This window comes from Salvia hispanica, chromosome 2 (genome assembly GCF_029641045.1).
Source record: "Salvia hispanica isolate PSC_SH4W2 chromosome 2, Shi_PSC_v1, whole genome shotgun sequence".
In the NCBI taxonomy this organism is placed as follows: domain Eukaryota; kingdom Viridiplantae; phylum Streptophyta; class Magnoliopsida; order Lamiales; family Lamiaceae; genus Salvia; species Salvia hispanica.
This window is the reverse complement of record NC_142693.1, coordinates 22,164,369-22,184,536: the sequence shown is the minus strand read 5'-3', so window position 1 is coordinate 22,184,536 and position 20,168 is coordinate 22,164,369. Positions and strand designations below refer to the sequence as shown.

Here is a 20,168-nt window from a genome sequence, read left to right as displayed (position 1 = left end):
TGACTTTTATCAAAAAAGAAAATGACTCTGCTACTATGGAGTGTACCAAAATAGCAAAATAATTTTACTCCGTACTATTATGGAACGGAGGGAATAGCATGCAGTACTATCTCTTTAATGTTAGTCCATAAAATTAGTACTATATGACATGAACCGAACATAAGTACATAACATTAATTAAATCTTCCATTCTTTGCTAGCCACCGCATATTTTCACTATACATTTTACTCCTATATGAATTTTTAGTTTCAATACACTCAAGCACATGACAAAGCTCGAATATTAAATTATGGTAGTTTAAGTTTTATTTGTAGCTATAGATTACAAAAGTTTGCCTTTGTAAGCTATAGATTACACATATATAATTATCAACTTATTAATTGGAGGGAATCATATTATCGGCCAATGATGTATCCATCATATTACTACAATAGAAGATGAGATGAGCGACGTCAATAATTTCGATATTCACAAGAGAAGGATGCGACGATGCAACAGATAAGAAAGGTGTGGGATGAGAAAGAAGAAGTGCTAAGTAAAACTATACAATAATTTACAAGTGTTATCTTTGAGTCATTAAAAAACTTGGTTACTACGACTCCTCTCAATCTTTGCATTCTATGCCATAAATTATTTATTGCACCCCATACTCAGAATTCTAGATGCACTCTGTTATCTATCTCGTTGCGGATTGAAAAATTATATGACTAATTCTACAATCTCACAACTACCTATAACTTTCTGATTTGTTTCCAGGACAATATTAAAATTCAGATAAATTTTCATTTTTTATTAGCTTTAGCAATTGAATCTATAACATATGAGAAATTTATATAACGAATATGACCATAGTTTGTGTGTTTTATAATCAACTTCATAACATATGAGAAATTTGTCCAACGAATATATCTACTTTTAACAAACTATATTTTGGGTAGTATTTGTCGACCAATTAAATGTCCGATATGAAATGGTTTACTCACGTCAACGAAATTTCCACGTAACAGCCGCACTACGACGTGAACTTTTTTCTTCATTTCATCTTTTAAAAAGCAGATTCATTAATTTATATATGTGCCAAATATGTTTCACAAACTCGTAACATGTATGAAAAAAGAAGAAAAAACAGTGCATGAATTTCCACAATGGCTGCGCTGCGTTGAAACTATTAGATCATTTACTACAGCGTACGTGGTCGGCGCAGGCGCGGCTGCGGAGAGCCCGCCGCGGTTAAAGACGGGGAATATTAACCCCCTACTTATTTGGTCGGCGGCATTAAATTAATCAATTCATTTATTATTACGATTCATTTTGTTACTGAAGTGAAATCAATTTCCCCAACATTCATATCATAGGTTACAAACTAGAAGCAGTCATATAATTTCCTCGGTGTAAATCGCATCAAACCTTAGTACTGTTATTAAAATTATTCGAACCCACCTCTACTTCTTCAAATATGCATTGCACACACCAAAATCATTCAAATTCCATTATTCTCAATCAATTCTATTTATTTTAAATCCCATAATATCTCCGTGAACAATTCAAATAATAACTCGTAGCAAATGGCTACCCCAACCACTCTTAATCCTTACGATCCAAACAATTAATCCACACTCTTTACTAGTTCTAGTATGAATGCATGATTAGTAGATGGAGGATGAATGAATTATAATATAGTACTAGTTAGAATAACTCTTGTAGTCTTGTTACATGAGTAATGAGGTCGTGTGATCACACTCATGAGATCTTAATTATTTCATATTCACGATCATAGCTTCACAAGAAGGTGTGTAAAATCAACCCAGCTGCGACGTTCTCATAATCTCATTCAATGTTCGCTGATCAAGTCGTATTGTTTGTCATAAATTTGTAGATGTAATTGGGATTAGGTTCCGAGTTCACATATTCATGTCTAAGTTGGGTGTGATGCATACACATGAACACAACTACTAGCATTTACCCATAGTACGATGTTTGAAAAATTACAAATATATAAGAGCGAATTCTATTATTGAAGTTTATCTCCGGTTAGTGAAGTGTTTCCCTTGGACATGACCCTCCCTCCTAGCATTAATTGGGCACCAAACTAAGTAAAATAACAAGTCTGCATTCTTTAGCTAGCTAGGCATTTTCCTTAAAGAATACCACTCCTAGCAAGTTGCAAGGATACCATAATTTGCAGTTCAAAATCCACATAATACACGGTTGGAAAAAGCACACGGATTTAGATTCGGACATTAAAAGTAAACCAGTAATGAAGAGGATGTTTCCTCCTCAAAGAATTATCATTACAATATAAATTGTGGAATATTATCTGTAATAAAAATCATTTTATTTTTATGAATAAAAGTAGTTAGATGGAGTATAATATTATTGGATTTTCGTACACATCGTAGATTGCCAGGTGTCATAGGAAGGCAAAGTCGTCAGCCGCCGTATCAACTAACGCTAATTCACATTGACAAAACCCAAAAGAGTTTCACGAGTCAGAGAATAAATAGTCTAAGTCAACACCCCCTAACCCCCACGCTACTTCCGTCCTAAGACATAGCAATTTGCCCAAAAATCGGCTATAAATCCAATTGATTAAATTAAGAGAATACATTCATTAATCATATCCTTCTCCGTGTCAACTGTTCACTATTTATTTTTTATTACTCAAACATGAAATTAGAAGGAAAAAAAGTTAAGTATTAGTACTACAAAAGAGTGCCAATTAACAATCTGTTTTTGAGACTGGCCAAGGTGATCGACTAACTATAATAAAATAACTATAATAAAATAAAAGCAGTGCAATATATCATTTTATAGTTAAAGAGTAACACTTCATGAAAAAATTATTAGACTCGTTTCAAGTCTATATATTCCTGAAGTATGCATCAAGTTAATGCCTCAAAATAATAGGTCTATATTATGCTAGCAAAATAACATTTGGAGCTAATTATATAGTTTAAATGAATGGATAATAGTAATCAAAAGAGCTCCTTACCTTAGTTATGTCTGATAACTATTAACATGGTGTTGATAATAGTGATCAAAAGAGCTCCTTACCTTAGTTATGTCTGATAACTATTAACATGGTGTTCAGATTGGAAAATTAACTAAGATTGAGTCTCACGGATGTTATTTGGTTGGATAGATATGATCTACTACTTAATATCGAGACAACCACATATCATTAATCATAGAGGTATGAGTGTTGCTCTCTCATTCATAAAGTTTAGTCGTAGACAATTTCAAGACAAGTTAATTTTAAATATCCTATAAAGTATATTATCATGCGCATCCCATCTAAAACAACTCAAAACTGATACACATGTAAAACCTAAAAGTAGTCCAATATTCCTAACTCATTCATGGTGATATCTAGGCCTGTCAAAATGGATATCGGGTATCTAAACTCGAAAAAGTCGGATAATTGGATACCCGAAACCCGATTTTTCGGGTATCGGATCGGGATCGGGTAGTGAGAATTTTGGATTATCGGGTATCGGGTTATCCGATATCCGATCGGGTATACCCGAATTATCCGATATATCCGATTTATTTTCTAAAATTAATAAATTATATTTTTATTATAACTAAATGTAATTTAACCTCTTAACTATAATTTAATTAATACTTAATAGTTAGCATATAAGATATGTATTTAATTTTTTAATTAAATTTTAATTTCATTGACTTGTGATATTTATAATTTTGAATTTTTTGATGATATTATTATTAGATCTTGATTCTTATGAATTATTGAATTGTGATATTCATAAAGGATGAATGTTTGAACTTATGAATTTTGATGGTTATTGACTTATTGTGGATGGATAAAAAAATTTAATATGTACTATAACTTATGAATTTTGTATTTTTCAAAGTTTGTAGTTATTTTCTTTTAAATTCGAACTACTACAAGAATTTTGTATTCCTAAAAGGTTGTAGTTATTTTCTCTTTAATTCGAGCTACTATAAGAATTTTGTATTTCTAAAAGTTTGTAGTTATTTTTACTTGGATATTAGTACTTTAACTTTGTATTAAATTTGAATTAAATAATATTAAATAAATTCTAAAAGTTTGTAGTTAATTTTCAAAAAAAAAAAAAAATCAAAATTACAATTGGGACTGGATACCCGAGTCGGGTATTTGGGTACCCGAAATCAAATTCGGGTCGGGTATCGGGTATTGAATTTTGGAAATTTCGGGATCGGGTACCCGAAAATTTCGGATCGGATATCCGCGGGTACCCAATTTGACAGGCCTAGTGATATCATATCCATACACCAGCACCTACATTGTAAGAGGAGAGTTACATACTCTTATGTCACAATGGCTAGTTTATATACCTAATCTTGTGAATAACATAGCATATAGTCCTTAAAATGAAATTTATGAAGTGGGAAGAAGATTGTTTACTAAGCCGGAATATATAGACAATAATGATGGCTGACACTAACAATAAATGACAGGCATATCAAATAAAATTGTGTGCATAGATATTATGTATTCCGAGATAGTATTAATATAAATTAAAATAAAGTCATCTTGAATCCATCTAACAAAATATCAAAATCTTGTTACCGTAAGAAGGGGGGTCTAATATAATCCATTTAATAAATCTAATTCAGACATTCCGAGTAAACTATAATCTCATCACCAACACAAAATAAAAAGACAAAAATGACAGAACTACCCTCGTATTATTAAAAGCAGACGGAGGGTATATAAGTGATTTACATGGTCCACCGATGATTGATTAAACAACCGTATAAAAGAGTCAACGAAACAATTGATTTCATCTCTCAGCTCCATTCCAACTTTGAATTCCAAACACAGCAGCTCCATGGCGTACAATCCGACCAGCAATGTTCGGATGGACGCGCAGGCGGCGGCGGAGAAGGCCGTTTCCGTAATCGGATTCGGATACGACCTGACGTCGGATCTCCGCCTCTCCGCCTGCAAGCACGGCCCCTCCGGGTCGGGTCTCATTGAACTGGACCGGACCCGCACCAAGGACTTAGTCGTTCCCGGAAACGTCGTCGTTTCCGCCGCCCCTTCTTCCATCAAGTGCGATAAAGGCGAGCGCACAAGGTTTAGCTCCGACGCCCTCACCTTCAATCAGGTACCTCAATTCATTAATTTCATCTTTTCTTGGAAAATTCAATTATTAGATTTTGATGAATTATGATTTATGACTAAGTCAATTTTCTCGTAAATCCCGTTGATTTAATGTAATTAGTGATAAATAGTGAATTTTAAAAGCATAAACGGAATGTAGGGTAGCAAAAGTGTTTATTACTGATAATTAGTTTTGTGTCTATGCTTTCTGTCATACTATTATTAACAAAGTAAAGACAAATAAATATTGCCTTGTCATTTTCAGCTACAATTCTGAGCTACATTAAGAGCTAGTTGTTCAAATATGGCGGCTTATAACTTAAATTCAGATTTAAAATTTATCCATTTTAATAAAAAATTATCTTTTTTCTTACATCTATGGTCTAGAATTTGGTTCCTAATTCAAAAAGAGCTGTCTTGCATCTTCTAATCTTGAAGTCAACCGTTGAGCTAACCCTCATTGAATTTGAGTGGTTGAACAAAACTGATGGAATAAGTTTCCTTTTTTTTAAATGATAATTTTGTTTATTTTGCACTGCTATCATAAATGGCATTATGATATGCTGTATAATGTTGACTTGTAGTTGTCATTCATGAATATGGCTTCTACATATTTTTTTAAAACAGAGAATGATTCAGCCGATTTATCCAGCTGATTTTTTGTGATTTTAGTCATGAAAATAGTAATTATGTTTGGATCCATCATCCATGCATGGGAGGAAAATTTTTGGATTATCATCTCTAGGTGTAATGTGAATATGTGATGATCTTTACGACATCGTCAAAACTCTTACACGGCCATTTCATTGGCTTGGAAATGTACAGATGTCAGCTCATTTTAACCAGGAGTTGTCTCTGTCGGGTAAAATACCATCTGGTCTGTTCAACACAATGTTCGGCTTCAAAGGCTGCTGGCAGAACGATGCGTCCACAACCAAAATTCTCGCGTTTGATGGTTGGTTCATCGGCTTGTACACAATTGAGTTGGAGAGATCTCAACTGAGTTTATGTGATAGCGTGAAAAAGGAAGTGCCGTCTACATGGGATCCTGTTGCTCTTGCTGAGTAAGCTCCGTTACTCAAACCTCATTTTTCCTATTACCAGAATCTGTTTATGTGATAGCGTGAAAAAGGAAGTGCAGTATTCTCAACGAATGCATCAGATATTCTTGATGGTAACTGATCAGTGACTTCCTGAATTTCCAGGTTTATAGATAAATACGGTACTCATGTTGTCGTTGGGGTTAAAATGGGAGGTAAAGATGTAATTCATATAAAGCAGCTTCAAAATTCAAATCTCCAGCCTGCTGAAGTGCAGAAATTGTTGAAGCAGTTAGCAGATGAACGATTCCGTGAAGACGGAGACAAAAACTCCGCAGCTAACTCAGATATATCATCAAGAAAGCCGAAGGTACTTGGACGATTAGAGTCCACACCATGCTAATGCACTCGAAAACCATCTCTATTTTCCCTAAATTTGATACTCGGATATTTAAACATGAAAGAATCCCCTGCTTGCAGGTCGAACAATCCATAGTTTGGGATCTTCAGTTACCATTTGCAAGTACAGTGAGACCGCCCGTTGTTTCCCACTCCAAAAATGAAGTAAGTTTATATATCAGATTACTTGATAAGCAATTCTTCTCCAATATTTCTTAGCAACTAAGTATATCGATTTCTGTATGTAGGATTTGTTGAGCATTCATGTTGGACGAGGGGGTTTAGATATCTCCCAAAGTCATAACCAGTGGCTTTCGACCGTTTCTCAATATCCCAATGTCATATCGATGTCTTTTGTGCCTATTGTTTCCCTGCTCAGCGGTGTCCGGGGCAGTGGTTTCTTAAGCCACGCAATCAATCTCTACCTCCGATGTGCGTATGCTCATATCAATTCATAAGTTGATAAAAAAAAGTGGTTATTTAACTATTTTTGACAGTTTGTAATATTTTCATTTTTCCACATTTTTGTGCAGATAAACCACCTCAAGAGGAACTGGCCCAGTTTCTGGAATATCAGTTGCCAAGGCAGTGGGCGCCGGCATATAACGATCTTCCTCTCGGACCTCGTCGCAAGAAAAAGTCGTCTCCAGCTCTTCAGTTCTCTCTTTTGGGTCCTAAGCTCTATGTCAATATTGTGAAGGTAAACATCACTCATACTGTTGTCCTAGTGTTTCGGACACGCATGATTTCCGTTAACGACAACAAACGTTCAGGTCGATACGGGTAGCCGGCCTGTCACGGGCATCCGGTTATACTTGGAAGGAAAGAGGAGTGATCACTTGGCAATTCATCTGCAGCATCTATCAACACTCCCTGACTCACTCCAGCTCTCGCCCGACCACAGTTACGAGCCAGACGATGAATCTCTGCACCGCGGTTACTTTGAGCCGGTCAAGTGGAGCATATTCTCACACATATGCACTGCTCCTGTCGAGTACCTCGGTGCACGGATTGACGACTCCGCCTCTATCGTGACGAGGGCGTGGTTCGAGGTCAAGGGGATCGGAATGAAGAAGGTGCTCTTCATGAGGCTTGGGTTCTCGATGGTGGCATCGGCAGTCATCCGTCGGTCCGAATGGGACGGGCCAACCGCGACGTCAAAGAAGTCGGGGTTGATCTCGATGCTGATGACCACACCGTTTAGTACTGCTCTGAATCAACCTCAGAAGCTCCCGCCAAAGGTGGATTTGAACTCGGCCGTGTACCCGGGAGGGCCGCCTTCGCCGGCCAGAGCTCCCAAGATGGCGCATTTTGTCGACACGAAGGAGATGGTGAGGGGGCCGGAAGATACGCCGGGGTATTGGGTGGTGACCGGAGCAAAGCTCTGCGTGGAGAATGGGATGATACGAATCAAAGTGAAGTACTCTCTGTTGACTATAGTTTCTGATGACTCTTTGTTGATATGAGGAAAGCGTAATTGTGTGGAGATTTTGTTTGTACATGATGTGTACATTTGCCTATTCATATACCAACCAAATATATTTTTTGCTGCACAAAGCTTAAAGGAATATGCTTAGTATTATCAAATAAAATATGAGGTAATATTCCAAATACAATTACAAAAAATTGTACAGTAGTTTTGACAAATGTTGTTTATTTAGACAATGCACAGGCCCAATACAAATCATGCATAAAGGCCCATATAAAACAGAGAATCAGTCAACGACGTCGTTCTCGAAGCCCCAAAATTTTCAATCGCGAATTTAGGGTTAGGGTTTTCCATATAACCCCAAAACCCCAAAAAAACATTTCATTTTCCCTTTTGTCTGTTTCTCGCGTCACCAATTATGGCAACCAAATCCGCATCATCGACAACGGCGCAGAAGAAGACGGAGTTGCGGAAGCCGGTATTCGTGAAAGTCGAGAGCTTGAAGCCGGGTACGAATGGGCACACGCTGACAGTGAAAGTAGTGACTGCCGAGACCGTTCTCAACAAGAAGCCACGCAATCCGACATTTCGCGGAGCTCAAAATCAGAACACGAAAATCGCCGAGTGTCTGGTTGGCGATGACACCGGAACGATCCTCTTCACCGCCCGCAACGACCAGGGTATGTCGTCACTGCCCACATTCAGCCTGAAACTTATCTGTATTGTTTTTGAAAAATAAATTTCATCGATTATTTTGAGTAAGTCAATAAGTTTTCTGCGGGATTGCTTTTATTTTATTTAGTCTGAAAATGTTAATGTGAAATTTTCATCTAGTTTTCAGTTTAAAATATCTGCAGTAAAAATAAATTGTCAAGTAGGAAAATTGTATTCTATAGTGTCATCGTTTAGTGTGATTTCATCTCATTTCAAATGTTTGTTCTGCAATTTTTTTGTTTTAAAATGGTGGCGACTTCAAGTTAAGCACCCTATATCCAAACTGTTATGCTCATTACTCAGCCTTCCTTCTTTGACGATGAATAAATGTTTCATTTCTTAAAATGCTTTCAGCATGTACCAGAAATTTGCAAAATTCTGTTAACAGCACTGTAAATACCTAAACCTTTTAACTTTAATTTTGGAAAACATGTTTTTTAGCTGTTGGAAGTTACAATGAATATTTGAGGCATTTTAGCTTTAGGTCTTGCTTGACCCAATCTTTGGCTTGTGTGGTGGCATTATCAAATACGTTCCAGAAGCATGTTAGTGTGCATATGATGTATTTTACCCTTTTGTAGTTTTCTTGATTAAATTGGATATACAATATGCAAACTTAGGTGCTTGTTGAGGCTGTTTTGAGTTGCATTTCACTCTTTAGATCAGTTGTTTCTTATTTTCTTTATGCGTGTTATGAATTTGAAGATAAATGTAGCTGTTTTTGTTGATGAAAACCTTACTTGACTTGCAGTTGAGATGATGAAGCCAGGTAACACAGTGGTACTCCGAAATGCAAAAATCGACATGTTCAAGGGATCAATGAGGCTGGCTGTGGACAAGTGGGGCCGCATTGAGGTAGCTGAACCAGAAAAGTTTGTGGTCAAAGAGGACAACAACTTGTCGCTTGTGGAGTATGAGTTGGTTAATGTTGTTGAAGAGTCTTGAGCATGTTGGGGTTCAGTTTAGCTTATGGCTGATTTATCTGATTAGCTTGTCTTTTGTTTCTCCCATTAAGGTAATTATCTCGTAGGGACTGAGTTAGCTTGGTTTTAATTGTTGATGTGTAAAAAGATCAGCCTTGGTTTATATCACATCTCTATTAGATTTTTGTCTATTGATAGATTTTCTTACCCAGCTGCGTATGTAGTCCACATTGATAGCTGGATAGATGCTACTACAACTGAGCTTCGTAAGAAAATATTTTGAGAAACCTATGAAAATAGGATCGGGTCTCAAAAAGCAAATCAGATCCCTTCCAGTTATTGGGCAAGAAACATATCATCGTATTGTTACAAATCTTAGACCAACTATTTCCCAAACAAAATGAGCTCAAAATAAGTACTACTATAAACTTCAAGAAAAGAACTTCAGCAATCACATTCCTGAATACCAAACATCAGAAGGTAATTTGAGTATCCAAATGGAAGAATCTACAAAAAAAAAAACAGGGCTATAAACAACAGCTCAACATTGAGACTCCAATTGGACTGAAGCTAAAAAATGTCTCTGAGAGCGGTATTACAATGTGTAATGACAGCAACAGAACAATCACGCCCACATTGTAACAATCATCCATCTACAATAAAGAACAAGAATTCTTATAGCCAATAGTTAAAATGAACAAGAATATTTGCTACATGCATTGTAAATTCAATAAAAAAGAAAACCGATTAACAAGGTGCCTTGTTATATTTATTTGGTCTTGTAATAATACAACTTCAACATAAACTAAATAGCACAATTTGGAATATCTCTTCAATCCGAATATCACCCCATGAGCAGTTATCACAATCCTAGAAAGAAAAAGAAGCCCAAGTCAAAAGGTTGTTAACGAACAGATAGCAGGTAGTGCATTTATCATAACCTGTCAGTGTTAGGCTACGACAGGTCAGTGCCTTAAGGTATAGTATGACGAAGTTGCATAACAATTACCACATCTCAAGGAATAGATGCCACAATTTTACATAATTCAGTCACTTGTCACTACAACAAATCAACAAGCAACTCTAATTTCCTTATTTGACACTCTAGTAGACCACAAAAGGAAAATCCACCAAAAAATGGCCATCTCTTGCGCTGAGCTCTAGCCATATGACTACTTATCAGATGTACTATTCTAGTGCACATGCGAAAATGCTTTTGGAACAATCCAACAGTCATCATACCCCCTCGATGCAAGCTGATTAATACAACATATTATCAGCAAGATATTTATACGGCTAATTAAACAATATTTCAGCCTAACAGGTTCTAAGCAGGGTAATCGATGAAACGACCAAGTTCTGCAGATTATATGTAATAGATGGTAGGCATCAAAATCCCCAATGTACAATAATTGGGAAATTCTACTATAATGAATCCAAGGAAAAAAACATGAAAAATAGGCCAAAATTGTTGACGGTTCAATATTACGTGGAAAGTCATAATATGTACCCATATTCTAATTTAGAGCTACAGTATTTCCTAAAGAAAGGAAATAATTTATGTCTTAAAAATCAGCAATTTTCCTTCTATCCTATGAGCCTGCAAGCTAAAGGTTATTCTGAAGATTTTTTCCTTCTATCCCATCTCCCATGCCTAACTAAAGAGATATAGTCTACAGATATAAGGTTTGAGTACCTCATCTAATAATTGGAAGGCAGAACATACTACATTATATTAATCAGATAAAAGAATAACATTTCTTCACCTCATGTTCATGACCTTCATCTAGTCCTTTCTTGCCCTACAAGATGGAAAGAATACACCTCTTTCATTTTGAGAGCTTTGTGCTAGACCTCAAATAGAAGAATGCATGAATAGTAAAAATAGAGGCTTGAATGCGAGAAAAAAATGTCAAACTAATACTTTAGTTAATTGCGTCTCTTACTCGTTCCTAGGATCATTTATTATTAAGCAGAAAAGCACTATTTATCTTCTTCGAGGAGTATCAGCTAGCTACTTGCAACGAGGGTAATTGCTCAGGAAACAAATATACTTACTAAAACACCGCCTAATCAAACTGATGTACAATCCAATTTGGGGAAACATATTCACATTATATAATCATACAGCAATAGGTGCTATTTGACTAAGTGTTGAGCACACACAGCAAAAATCATGGATATCATATGTGGATAATTAGAATAAAAGTCACTATGATTATATCAGAGTTACAGCAGAAAACGTCAATATGTGCACCGAGGAAAATGAAGAATTTACCCTCGATAGTCCAAGCGTGAGTACGCGGAGCGACGGATAGCATCGAAGTAAGCAGAGCTGAGGCAGTCGCGGTGTGGTACGGCAGAAACGAAGCCACGCTAACACTGCTCATCTCCACGGGTGACCTAGCGCAACCAAATCGTCGCAATTGGAATCACATAAGCGGGAAGTCGAACTCAACCGACGTTAATTACCTGAAAATGCGAGGATTTTGGGACGGGAGGCGAAATGGAGACGGAGAAGGCCTCGGCTTGACGCCGGCAGATATTCTGGCGGCGGGGCATCGGGCGGAGCGCAAGATAGATCTAGCAGCGAAGGAGGCCATCTCAGCTCAGGTGCCGAATACACAGTACAGAGATAGGGTTTATTGGGGATTTGGGGTTTTAGCTCTTCCCCAGATTTTGCTCAGAGATCCTCCTTTTTCGAGTACTTATGTTTTAGCCCAAATAAAAATTCTCTTGGGCCAACTTTTTCAGCCCAATTTGAGGAAATCACTAGATATAAAGCCCTTATCAAGTTGCTGCTATAAGACCATTTATTTTGGGCCCAACAATAGATCTAACACCATATCTTAACGCACACCATAATCCTACACGACTGTTGTTCGAATGGTCGGAACGGGTCTTATGAATATTGTTCCGTGATGTACATATGATCTAGCAATTAATTTCAGTATAATATCATTTAGATTAGTCTTGACTATTAATTTCAGATCTTGGATAATCTCGAGACACCAAAATAGTACAGGATTGTTGTTCGAATGGATGAATTGGACAGAATTGGGTCTTATAAATATTGTTCGGTGATGTACATATGATCTAGCTATTAATTTCAGGATAATATCATGTACATTAGTCTTGACTCGCGGGTCATGACTCTCACTTTTGACAAAATTAATTTAAGACCTTGGATAATCTCGAGACAATTCAATCTGAGTAATTGAAAACCATGGTATGATGCACACTCCACGTGGCTGAAACTGATGGAAAATTATGAAGCTTGTCAATATATGAGTATTAAACAAACAGATGGATGGAGACTAGAATACGGACCACACAAGTCTCACAAATGAGCCGAATTAGGGTAGCTGTTAATTCGTTATCCAGCCAACTCAACAGAAAGTGAAACTTTCCTCTAAATATTGAACTCATCCTATTTTTTATTTACAATATATATCAACTTATCAAGAAATCAAACTTATATTCAAGTAGCATGTGACCTTATGGAGTATTATAATTTTGTTCTCACTTGAATTTTGACAGCAAAATATTCTTTCTGTTTTGCCACTAAATATGTGCACTGTTTGTTTCGTTTCGTTTCATTTGTCATCCTTTTTTTGCTTATTAACATTATGCATCAACTCAAAATTTTCAATTAAAAAGGTAGTAGTACTATTAGTATAACCCTATCAAAGAGATGTGAGTATAAATAAACATTAAATAGATATATTTATCTAGAAGCTGCGTTAAGAATTTATTCATGATTAAGAAGATGGAAGCTATGATTAATTACTTACCAATGTGATTATGCAAGGTAAGATGGAAGCTATGATTATTTACTGCATTGTCACACCTTGATCTCTACATACATTCTGACAATTTTAGAGCACTCCCAATGGAGTTCCCTAAAAACTCCCTTATTTCTCCCTAACTCCTGCCACATCAGCGCCACATCAGCACCAAAATTTATCCCCAGTTTTTAGCCAAGTGCTACATTGGTTTCTCCCTTATTTCTCCCTTATTTCTCCCTAACTCAACATTTCATTTTTACATCATTATTTTTTATATTATTTAATTTTCCCTACAAATGTATTTAATAAATAGACTAATAATGAACAATTCATCGTTGTATTAATCATTGGAAAATATAATACAACGAGAAAAAAAAAACTACAAATAAAAAACGCAAATAAACAAAGATTTAAAAAAAAAAAATCTAAGACGGAGGGGCCGGAGGGGCGTCGGGATCGAGCCCCAGCGTACTCTGCAGGTGTTGGATGCATTTCCAGAGGGCCGCCTTTTCTTCAGGGGTCCCGCCGCCGGTGAAGTACAGCGTGTACATCTGGGTCAGATTGGCGACATTGCTCGAATAAGTGGCTTTTTCTAAGTCGATGACGGATTCCGACGCGACTTCCGACGTTGCGCCCTTCCCCTTCCGCCTCCCCTTCGCCTTCTTCACTCCCTCCGGGCGCTCGTGCGGACCATCCCCACTCAAGTCGATGTGGGCCGCGCTCCCCTCGCTCTCCGAAACGCTAAGTCGCGAGCGCACCGATTTCCCGTGCAGCGCGTCGTGCATTCCCGTCCGGAATTTGGGGAGATCCTTCAGCTTATCGTAGATGTTCCAATACTTGAAGCCCTTCGTCGACAAGTACTGGCTACTATACATCCGGATGGCCTCATCTCGGACCATGTGCTCGTTCTGGCCACTCGTCATGTGAGTCATCAAGTTAGAATAAATACCGTTGAAGTGCCCGCAGTCCCTCATGAGGCGCTCCCAATGCCGACGGATCGCCTCGCTGCCATGGTCCTTCATTGAGGCAGTCTTGTGGCTCCTGTACTTCGCGGCAATCCGCTCCCAGAATATGATCTCAGTCTGGTAGTTGCTGCGCTCCGCGTCCTGTGACGTGTCCGCCCAGCAGTCGGCTATCAGCTCGGACTCTTGCAGAGTGTAAGTAGTCCTTACCCGCTTCGGCCTCTCATCGGAACCCGTATCAGTCGCAGCCGACGACGCCGGCGCCTTCCCCCTCCCGCTCCTAGAAGGCGGCTCGGTGGGCGTTTCTTCCACCTCGAAGTCCTCCGCGCTCAGTGTCGCGGCCTGAGATTCTTGGTCGCCTGGGGTTGATCCGGGGGTGTCGAACTGGGGCCGATACACATCGTCGGCTGGAAAGGGCATTCTGCCGGCAGAGTTGAAGTACGGAGAAAGTCTCCGCGCCGGAGGAGTCTGCAAAGGAGACGGACCCCCGTATGGAAGTTGGCCGGGAGGAGAACCCATCGCCAACAACGACTGCATCCACTGCTCGTTTGCTTCATCCGTGTTGGGAATTTGTGAACTCGACTCTTTCCCCTTACCCTTATCCTTACCCGATCGGGAACTTTTCTTCCAAAAGCTCATAATTTTGATGAAAATTGAAGATTGGGAGAAGAGATTGAAAATGGAGAGAATGAAGATTGTGGGTGATGAATGGAGGAAGTGGAGGAAATATTTATAGGGGTGGAATGTAAAATAGCCGTTGGGTTCAAAAAAAAAAAAAAAAAATTTTAATTATCGCCGATTATCGCCGAGCGTCGCCACAGTGGCCGGCGATCGCTCGGCGATAATCCGGCGTTAGAACGCCACTCGGCGAAGCAACGGCAACATTATCGCCGAATTATCGCCGACTTCGCCACAATGGCCGGCGATAATTCGGCGATAACCGGCGATTTATCGCCGAGAATTCGCCACCTCCATTGGGAATGCTCTTACCCCCGTCATCATTACACATTTACACTACAACTCTCGTGACATGGGCCTCCATTCTAAGAGTAATGCCTTTCAATATTAATACACCCTTCCTGTTTCTTCTCTTTCACTTTTTTAAAGAAAAAACAAATGATAAATTTTAAATTGATAGATCATGAAAATGTGGCTGGAGATTTTAGTACACATACTTGACATGTAACAATTTAAAGCAAAAAGAAACTTGAGAGAATTTTAAAAAAAAAGTGACTAAATAAAGATTGGCAATCTGCCGTGATAAGCGGGAGAATTGGACCGGCATGTATAATTAATTGTCACTTTTTAATTTAGTATCTTATTCAAAATTAAGAATAAAAAAAGGGAAAGAATAGTGAAAGGAATTACTTTGGGGAGTGGGCTATTTTTGGATTGTGATCAATAAATTTGATTTTGCCTTGGAATATTGGGCACTCTATTATCAAATTCCCCCTCCATTCCGGCGACGTTCAAAATCATAACTATAAATATTTAAATATACTTAGATGTGTAATTTCTTCCAGAAATTCTATTTCAATTTTTCAATGACCGGAACAAAAAGGAAAAACAAAAGTACGCTTCAAGAAAGCACTTATAGTTACTCTATACTTTTACTTTTAAAAGCGATTGTAATGACAGTTACATCCCTGGCCTCTACAATAAATAAATAAATAACAAGAATATTTAGAAAATACTTAAAATAGGCTACCAACAGAAAATCATTTTAGAAGTTGGCAGAAACAACAAGTAATGCGACCACAAAATTTGAAAGTATCTCATTCTATTACTGTATATTGAATTTTATGTATGGCAATTATCGGTGGCGTTTGCTTCACAACTTTACAAAAATTACAAAAAAAAAATAGGACGAAATTTGCTTTAACCATATATCAACAATCAAATTATAACACTTTTTGTGGTATGTCTCAAGCCTTTAAAAAAGTGGTGTCACCAATCATAATTAAAAAATAGCCCATGTAATTATATTAAATAAAACCAACACGTACAAACTTCAATTCCAAAATATAGCATTTAATATACAAATTATTATAATACTTTATAGTTGAAAACCGTAAAAATAGCAGCACGTGAAAATAAAATAAAATAAAATAAAATGTGTGGTTTGGTTTTGAGTAAAAACCATAACTTAAAAAACACCCATCACTGTAAATTAAAGTAAATATCTCCTTGTTGTTGTGGTGGTGGTTAATTTTCAAGGCATGTTTTCCTCATCTTCATAGGCATTGTTTCCATAGAAGTTTGTGTTGGTGAAATCATTCTGCGGGCGAGCGGCCTTCAAGGTTTCATAAGGGTGATTGCTGCTGTACTTCTCCGAGTTAACATCGTAGAAATATTTCCCTCCTTCCAAGTGGCGCGTGTCGCTCATTCCCTGCGGCTGGAACGTGTTGCGGAAGGCTGGGCCGCTGTTGAAGCTACTGCCTAAATAGTAGTTGGCAACGCCGTTGTCTCTGTTGGTGGTGGTGGTGGTGGTGGGGTAGCTTCTGAACTCGGCTTCGTCTAGCTGCTGCTGGTTGTTGTAGTAATTCTCCTCCCCACTGTAGTAACTGTTCCTGTTCTCCTCCTCATTGTCATTGTTGTTGTTGTTGTTGGGGTTGGTGGTGAAGGTTCTCTCCTCTTCGGATTCGGGCTGGGTGACGTAGGCGACAGGGTTGTAGTTCTTGGGGAGGTATTTGTTGAGGGGTTGTTTGTATTCGGCTGCGGTGGAAGGGGGGTTTTGGCCGGTCTCCTGGCTGTAGAGGCCGTAGCTGTTCTCGTTTTCGGGGAGGAAATTGGGGTCTTGTTGATTGGTTGGGACAACAACATTGTCGTTGTTGGTGTTGGTGGTGGTGGTGGTGGTGGTGCTAGGGATTTTGTTGAACAACTGGCTGTCTCTTGCATGAGTGGGGAGAGAGGAGAAGAGGGCGAGGAGGAGGAAGATGGAGAGCTTCATGGCAGGGGAAGCCATTGCAGATGAGAGGTAGAGAAGAGAGTGTGTATAAATGGTATTGTGAAATTAGTTTGGATTGTGTGTTTTTATAGAGGGAGTGAGTGAGTGAGTGTAGAATTTCTACTGAATCGGTGGAAATGGGGACATAAAGTATAGGTCGGGATTAGGTCTCAATGGCATTCACAAATAAGATTAAATTATATGTAAATTAGGTATTTATTTCCATAATTTCGTCTTTAATGGGAATTAATTATATCTGCGCCTAGTGTAAATATGGGCGGGGCGCCATCAATAAATTCAACTTTTATGATTAAAATAAAACGTACAATGGATGGTTGTGTATGAATCAAGCATACTACAAAAGCTTCACGTTTCATTATTATGGTTATTATAAGTATTAGGATGCACCCTATATCAATATAGTTTACCATGTTAATCTCTCTCTATATATAAGATATGTAGATAACATTTATCATAGATAAATATGGAGTTGAAAAAATAAAATTCCAAAAATTGGGTAGAATAGTCATGCGTGGATTGTGGATGGAGTGGGTGGGACATGAAAAAATATAGTTCTACACTAACCATGTGCCCTCTTCAAAAATTTAAAGGTTGCACCAAACTCTTCTTTACACTTATTGAATTTATTTTGATGGGGGGCCTCCCACACTCAGTCACAAAATTCAACTTTACATATATTTTCAAATTCATTCTAATCCTAAGACTCATAGCCACTACATTTCTAGAAAACCCATTTTTCGGTATGCTAAATATGAGTAGCATTGTGAATATTGTTTTTTGAGGAAATGATTTGATGAGTTTAGATTTCTATATAGGACAAGATCCATATACTTGGACACTATATGATTATGACAAATTAGGATAATCAACTAGTACTAGTATGTCAAAATCAAAAACTTATTCTAAATTTGATTATTAACATATGCTTTAGCCTTAGGTGTATATAAACAAATTTCCCCTAATCTTTCATACTGTATTAATTCAGTAGAGTTGCTAGTTGCTACACACCAACTCTACCGGCCCCCCTCTCTCTTCATAAACCAATGTGTACTCTACTTCTTCATTTTTTGGGCTCAAGTAATAAATGTTTTCAACCATGATTTTTGACTTCTTTATGTTTTTAACTTAATGCCTTTTAATTTGATGGGTTGCATCTTTTCATGTTTGGTGCTATTATAGAACCATAATTGGTGGGTAGTATGAGAAATTTATATTTCCATTCATTATTTCCCTCATATTTAATAAATACCCAACAAATTATTTGACGGTTTGTTACTGCCACTTTATGTTGTTTTCGTGCTTTGATGAATTGCATGTGGCGATAATAAATAATAATAATTTCACATAATGAAAACCTCAAAACTTTGGGGTTTTTTTCTTCCATTTTTAATTATTTGGATGAGGTTGAAGCATCGTCATTAAGGAATGCATAAATGGTGGCGTTTTAGGTCTCTATAATTGCATCCATTTTTTGCATTTTGTGGGTAGTAATTGTTTATAGTACTTGTTTTTCAGTTATATTTCAATCTCAAGATGCACAAATCTTGATTTCTTGATATTATAAATATTTTTTAAAAAAATTATATGTAGGGCAGCATTTTGGTGTGGGGTTGGAATGGGAGATGGATAGCTAATCAAATTACCAAATCACATTAGTTAGTTATAAGTGTTTGACCAATCAACCTTCTTAATTTGTCAAACGCCTTTATAACAATCACATTTGCCCTGATTTTTCCTTGGGCCAAGCGAAATTCTTGCGCGATTATCGGAAAATATTAATTTAATTGAAATTGCAAAATAAGGGCCATAAATATTGTTTGAAATTGTCGACATGTCATGCCCTTCTCCTCCCATCCCTGCAACTGCTATATAGTTTGAAATTTGAACTGTCATTCAAATAGAAACTTATTTTTATAAATAAAAACTCATTTTTGATAATGTACAATTACTTTTAATCATTTAATTTTAAAAATATACTGTGGGTTAATAATGTGTAGCATCATAAGGAGAAAAAATTCAGTGGTCTCGGAATACCACGGTGGAAAGCATATGTGGTATACCCTGCCAATAGTATTTTGACAAATAGATATGCATATTGGTCTCACCTCTAACTAGAATGACACTTAGACACACACAATTATGGAAATTTCTCATGTGCATACATAGATAATATAGCTCTATATACACACATATATGCACATTAATTACCATCCAATTAGTTAACGGCAAAAATTTGATTTGATATGAAAATTTCGAGAACCCAATATATACTCATTAACTATGATAAAATCTTTATATATTAACTATTGAGTACTTTTGATAGGATTAAACTTTATTATTGGTGATCAATTTGAGTATAGTAGTTTTATTTACTTTTATCTTTTAATTGCTATTTACTACGACAAGCTTATAATCTATTTTATTTCTAGAGTTGTTATGGTGTATTGGCAAATTTTTAATATAGTAAATATATTATTTTGGATCATGTTATTATTATTAAGTACTCATTGCTTTATATTTTAACATAAAATACAACAATTATTAAGTTAACGTGCTATAGAAAAATAAAATAAGAATTATACTATATTACCATTCATATTTAACATGATACAGAAAAATAAAATAAGAAGTATACAATATTATCATTCATATAGAAGTGCAATACTTGTTAAAAGAATAACAAAAAATAATTCTATTAAATATTGTGTACAATGTATTTAATCAAGTTACGTGTTATTGGTGCTTATATGATTTGTAGCGTAATTTTGTTCTCCACAATGGTAGAAATGGCGGCTATTTTAATTGACGCGAAAGATTTTCTCGTAGTTAAC

The 20,168-nt window shown here is 36.9% G+C and overlaps 4 protein-coding genes across 9 annotated transcripts; 2 read left to right on the top strand and 2 right to left on the bottom strand.

The window, feature by feature from the left end:
• Positions 1-4,788: 4,788 nt before the first annotated feature.
• On the top strand, positions 4,789-8,121 carry NSL1 (MAC/Perforin domain-containing protein). The gene is made up of 7 exons (XM_048096717.2): positions 4,789-5,118; positions 5,940-6,178; positions 6,320-6,524; positions 6,635-6,718; positions 6,802-6,985; positions 7,087-7,253; positions 7,327-8,121. Exons 1-7 carry the CDS (start codon positions 4,840-4,842, stop codon positions 8,017-8,019), a joined length of 1,851 nt encoding a protein of 616 aa, XP_047952674.1. The 5' UTR covers positions 4,789-4,839; the 3' UTR covers positions 8,020-8,121.
• Positions 8,122-8,331: 210 nt separating this feature from the next.
• Positions 8,332-9,810, top strand: LOC125198361 (uncharacterized protein At4g28440-like). The gene is made up of 2 exons (XM_048096718.2): positions 8,332-8,662; positions 9,448-9,810. The coding sequence occupies exons 1-2, from the start codon at positions 8,401-8,403 to the stop codon at positions 9,639-9,641; spliced, it is 456 nt and encodes a 151-aa protein (XP_047952675.2). The 5' UTR covers positions 8,332-8,400; the 3' UTR covers positions 9,642-9,810.
• Positions 9,811-10,020: 210 nt separating this feature from the next.
• Positions 10,021-12,308, bottom strand: LOC125210859 (protein NUCLEAR FUSION DEFECTIVE 6, mitochondrial-like). Of its 6 annotated transcripts, XR_016135232.1 has the most exons (5): positions 12,092-12,308; positions 11,898-12,022; positions 11,386-11,421; positions 10,219-10,272; positions 10,021-10,126 (listed from the first exon to the last, which is right to left on the bottom strand). XR_016135232.1 is itself a non-coding variant. In XM_089064140.1 (4 exons), the coding sequence occupies exons 1-3, from the start codon at positions 12,220-12,222 to the stop codon at positions 11,402-11,404; spliced, it is 276 nt and encodes a 91-aa protein (XP_088920266.1). In that variant the 5' UTR covers positions 12,223-12,308; the 3' UTR covers positions 10,021-10,272; positions 11,386-11,401. The 6 variants fall into 6 exon arrangements, 5 of the variants coding, with proteins under 5 accessions (XP_088920266.1, XP_047966460.2, XP_047966452.2 ...); XM_089064140.1 differs by having other exon boundaries at positions 10,021-10,272; XM_048110503.2 differs by lacking the exon at positions 11,386-11,421.
• Positions 12,309-16,329: 4,021 nt separating this feature from the next.
• On the bottom strand, positions 16,330-17,388 carry LOC125202731 (uncharacterized). Its single transcript, XM_048101175.2, has one exon. The coding sequence runs from the start codon at positions 17,332-17,334 to the stop codon at positions 16,582-16,584; it is 753 nt and encodes a 250-aa protein (XP_047957132.2). The 5' UTR covers positions 17,335-17,388; the 3' UTR covers positions 16,330-16,581.
• Positions 17,389-20,168: the final 2,780 nt, after the last annotated feature.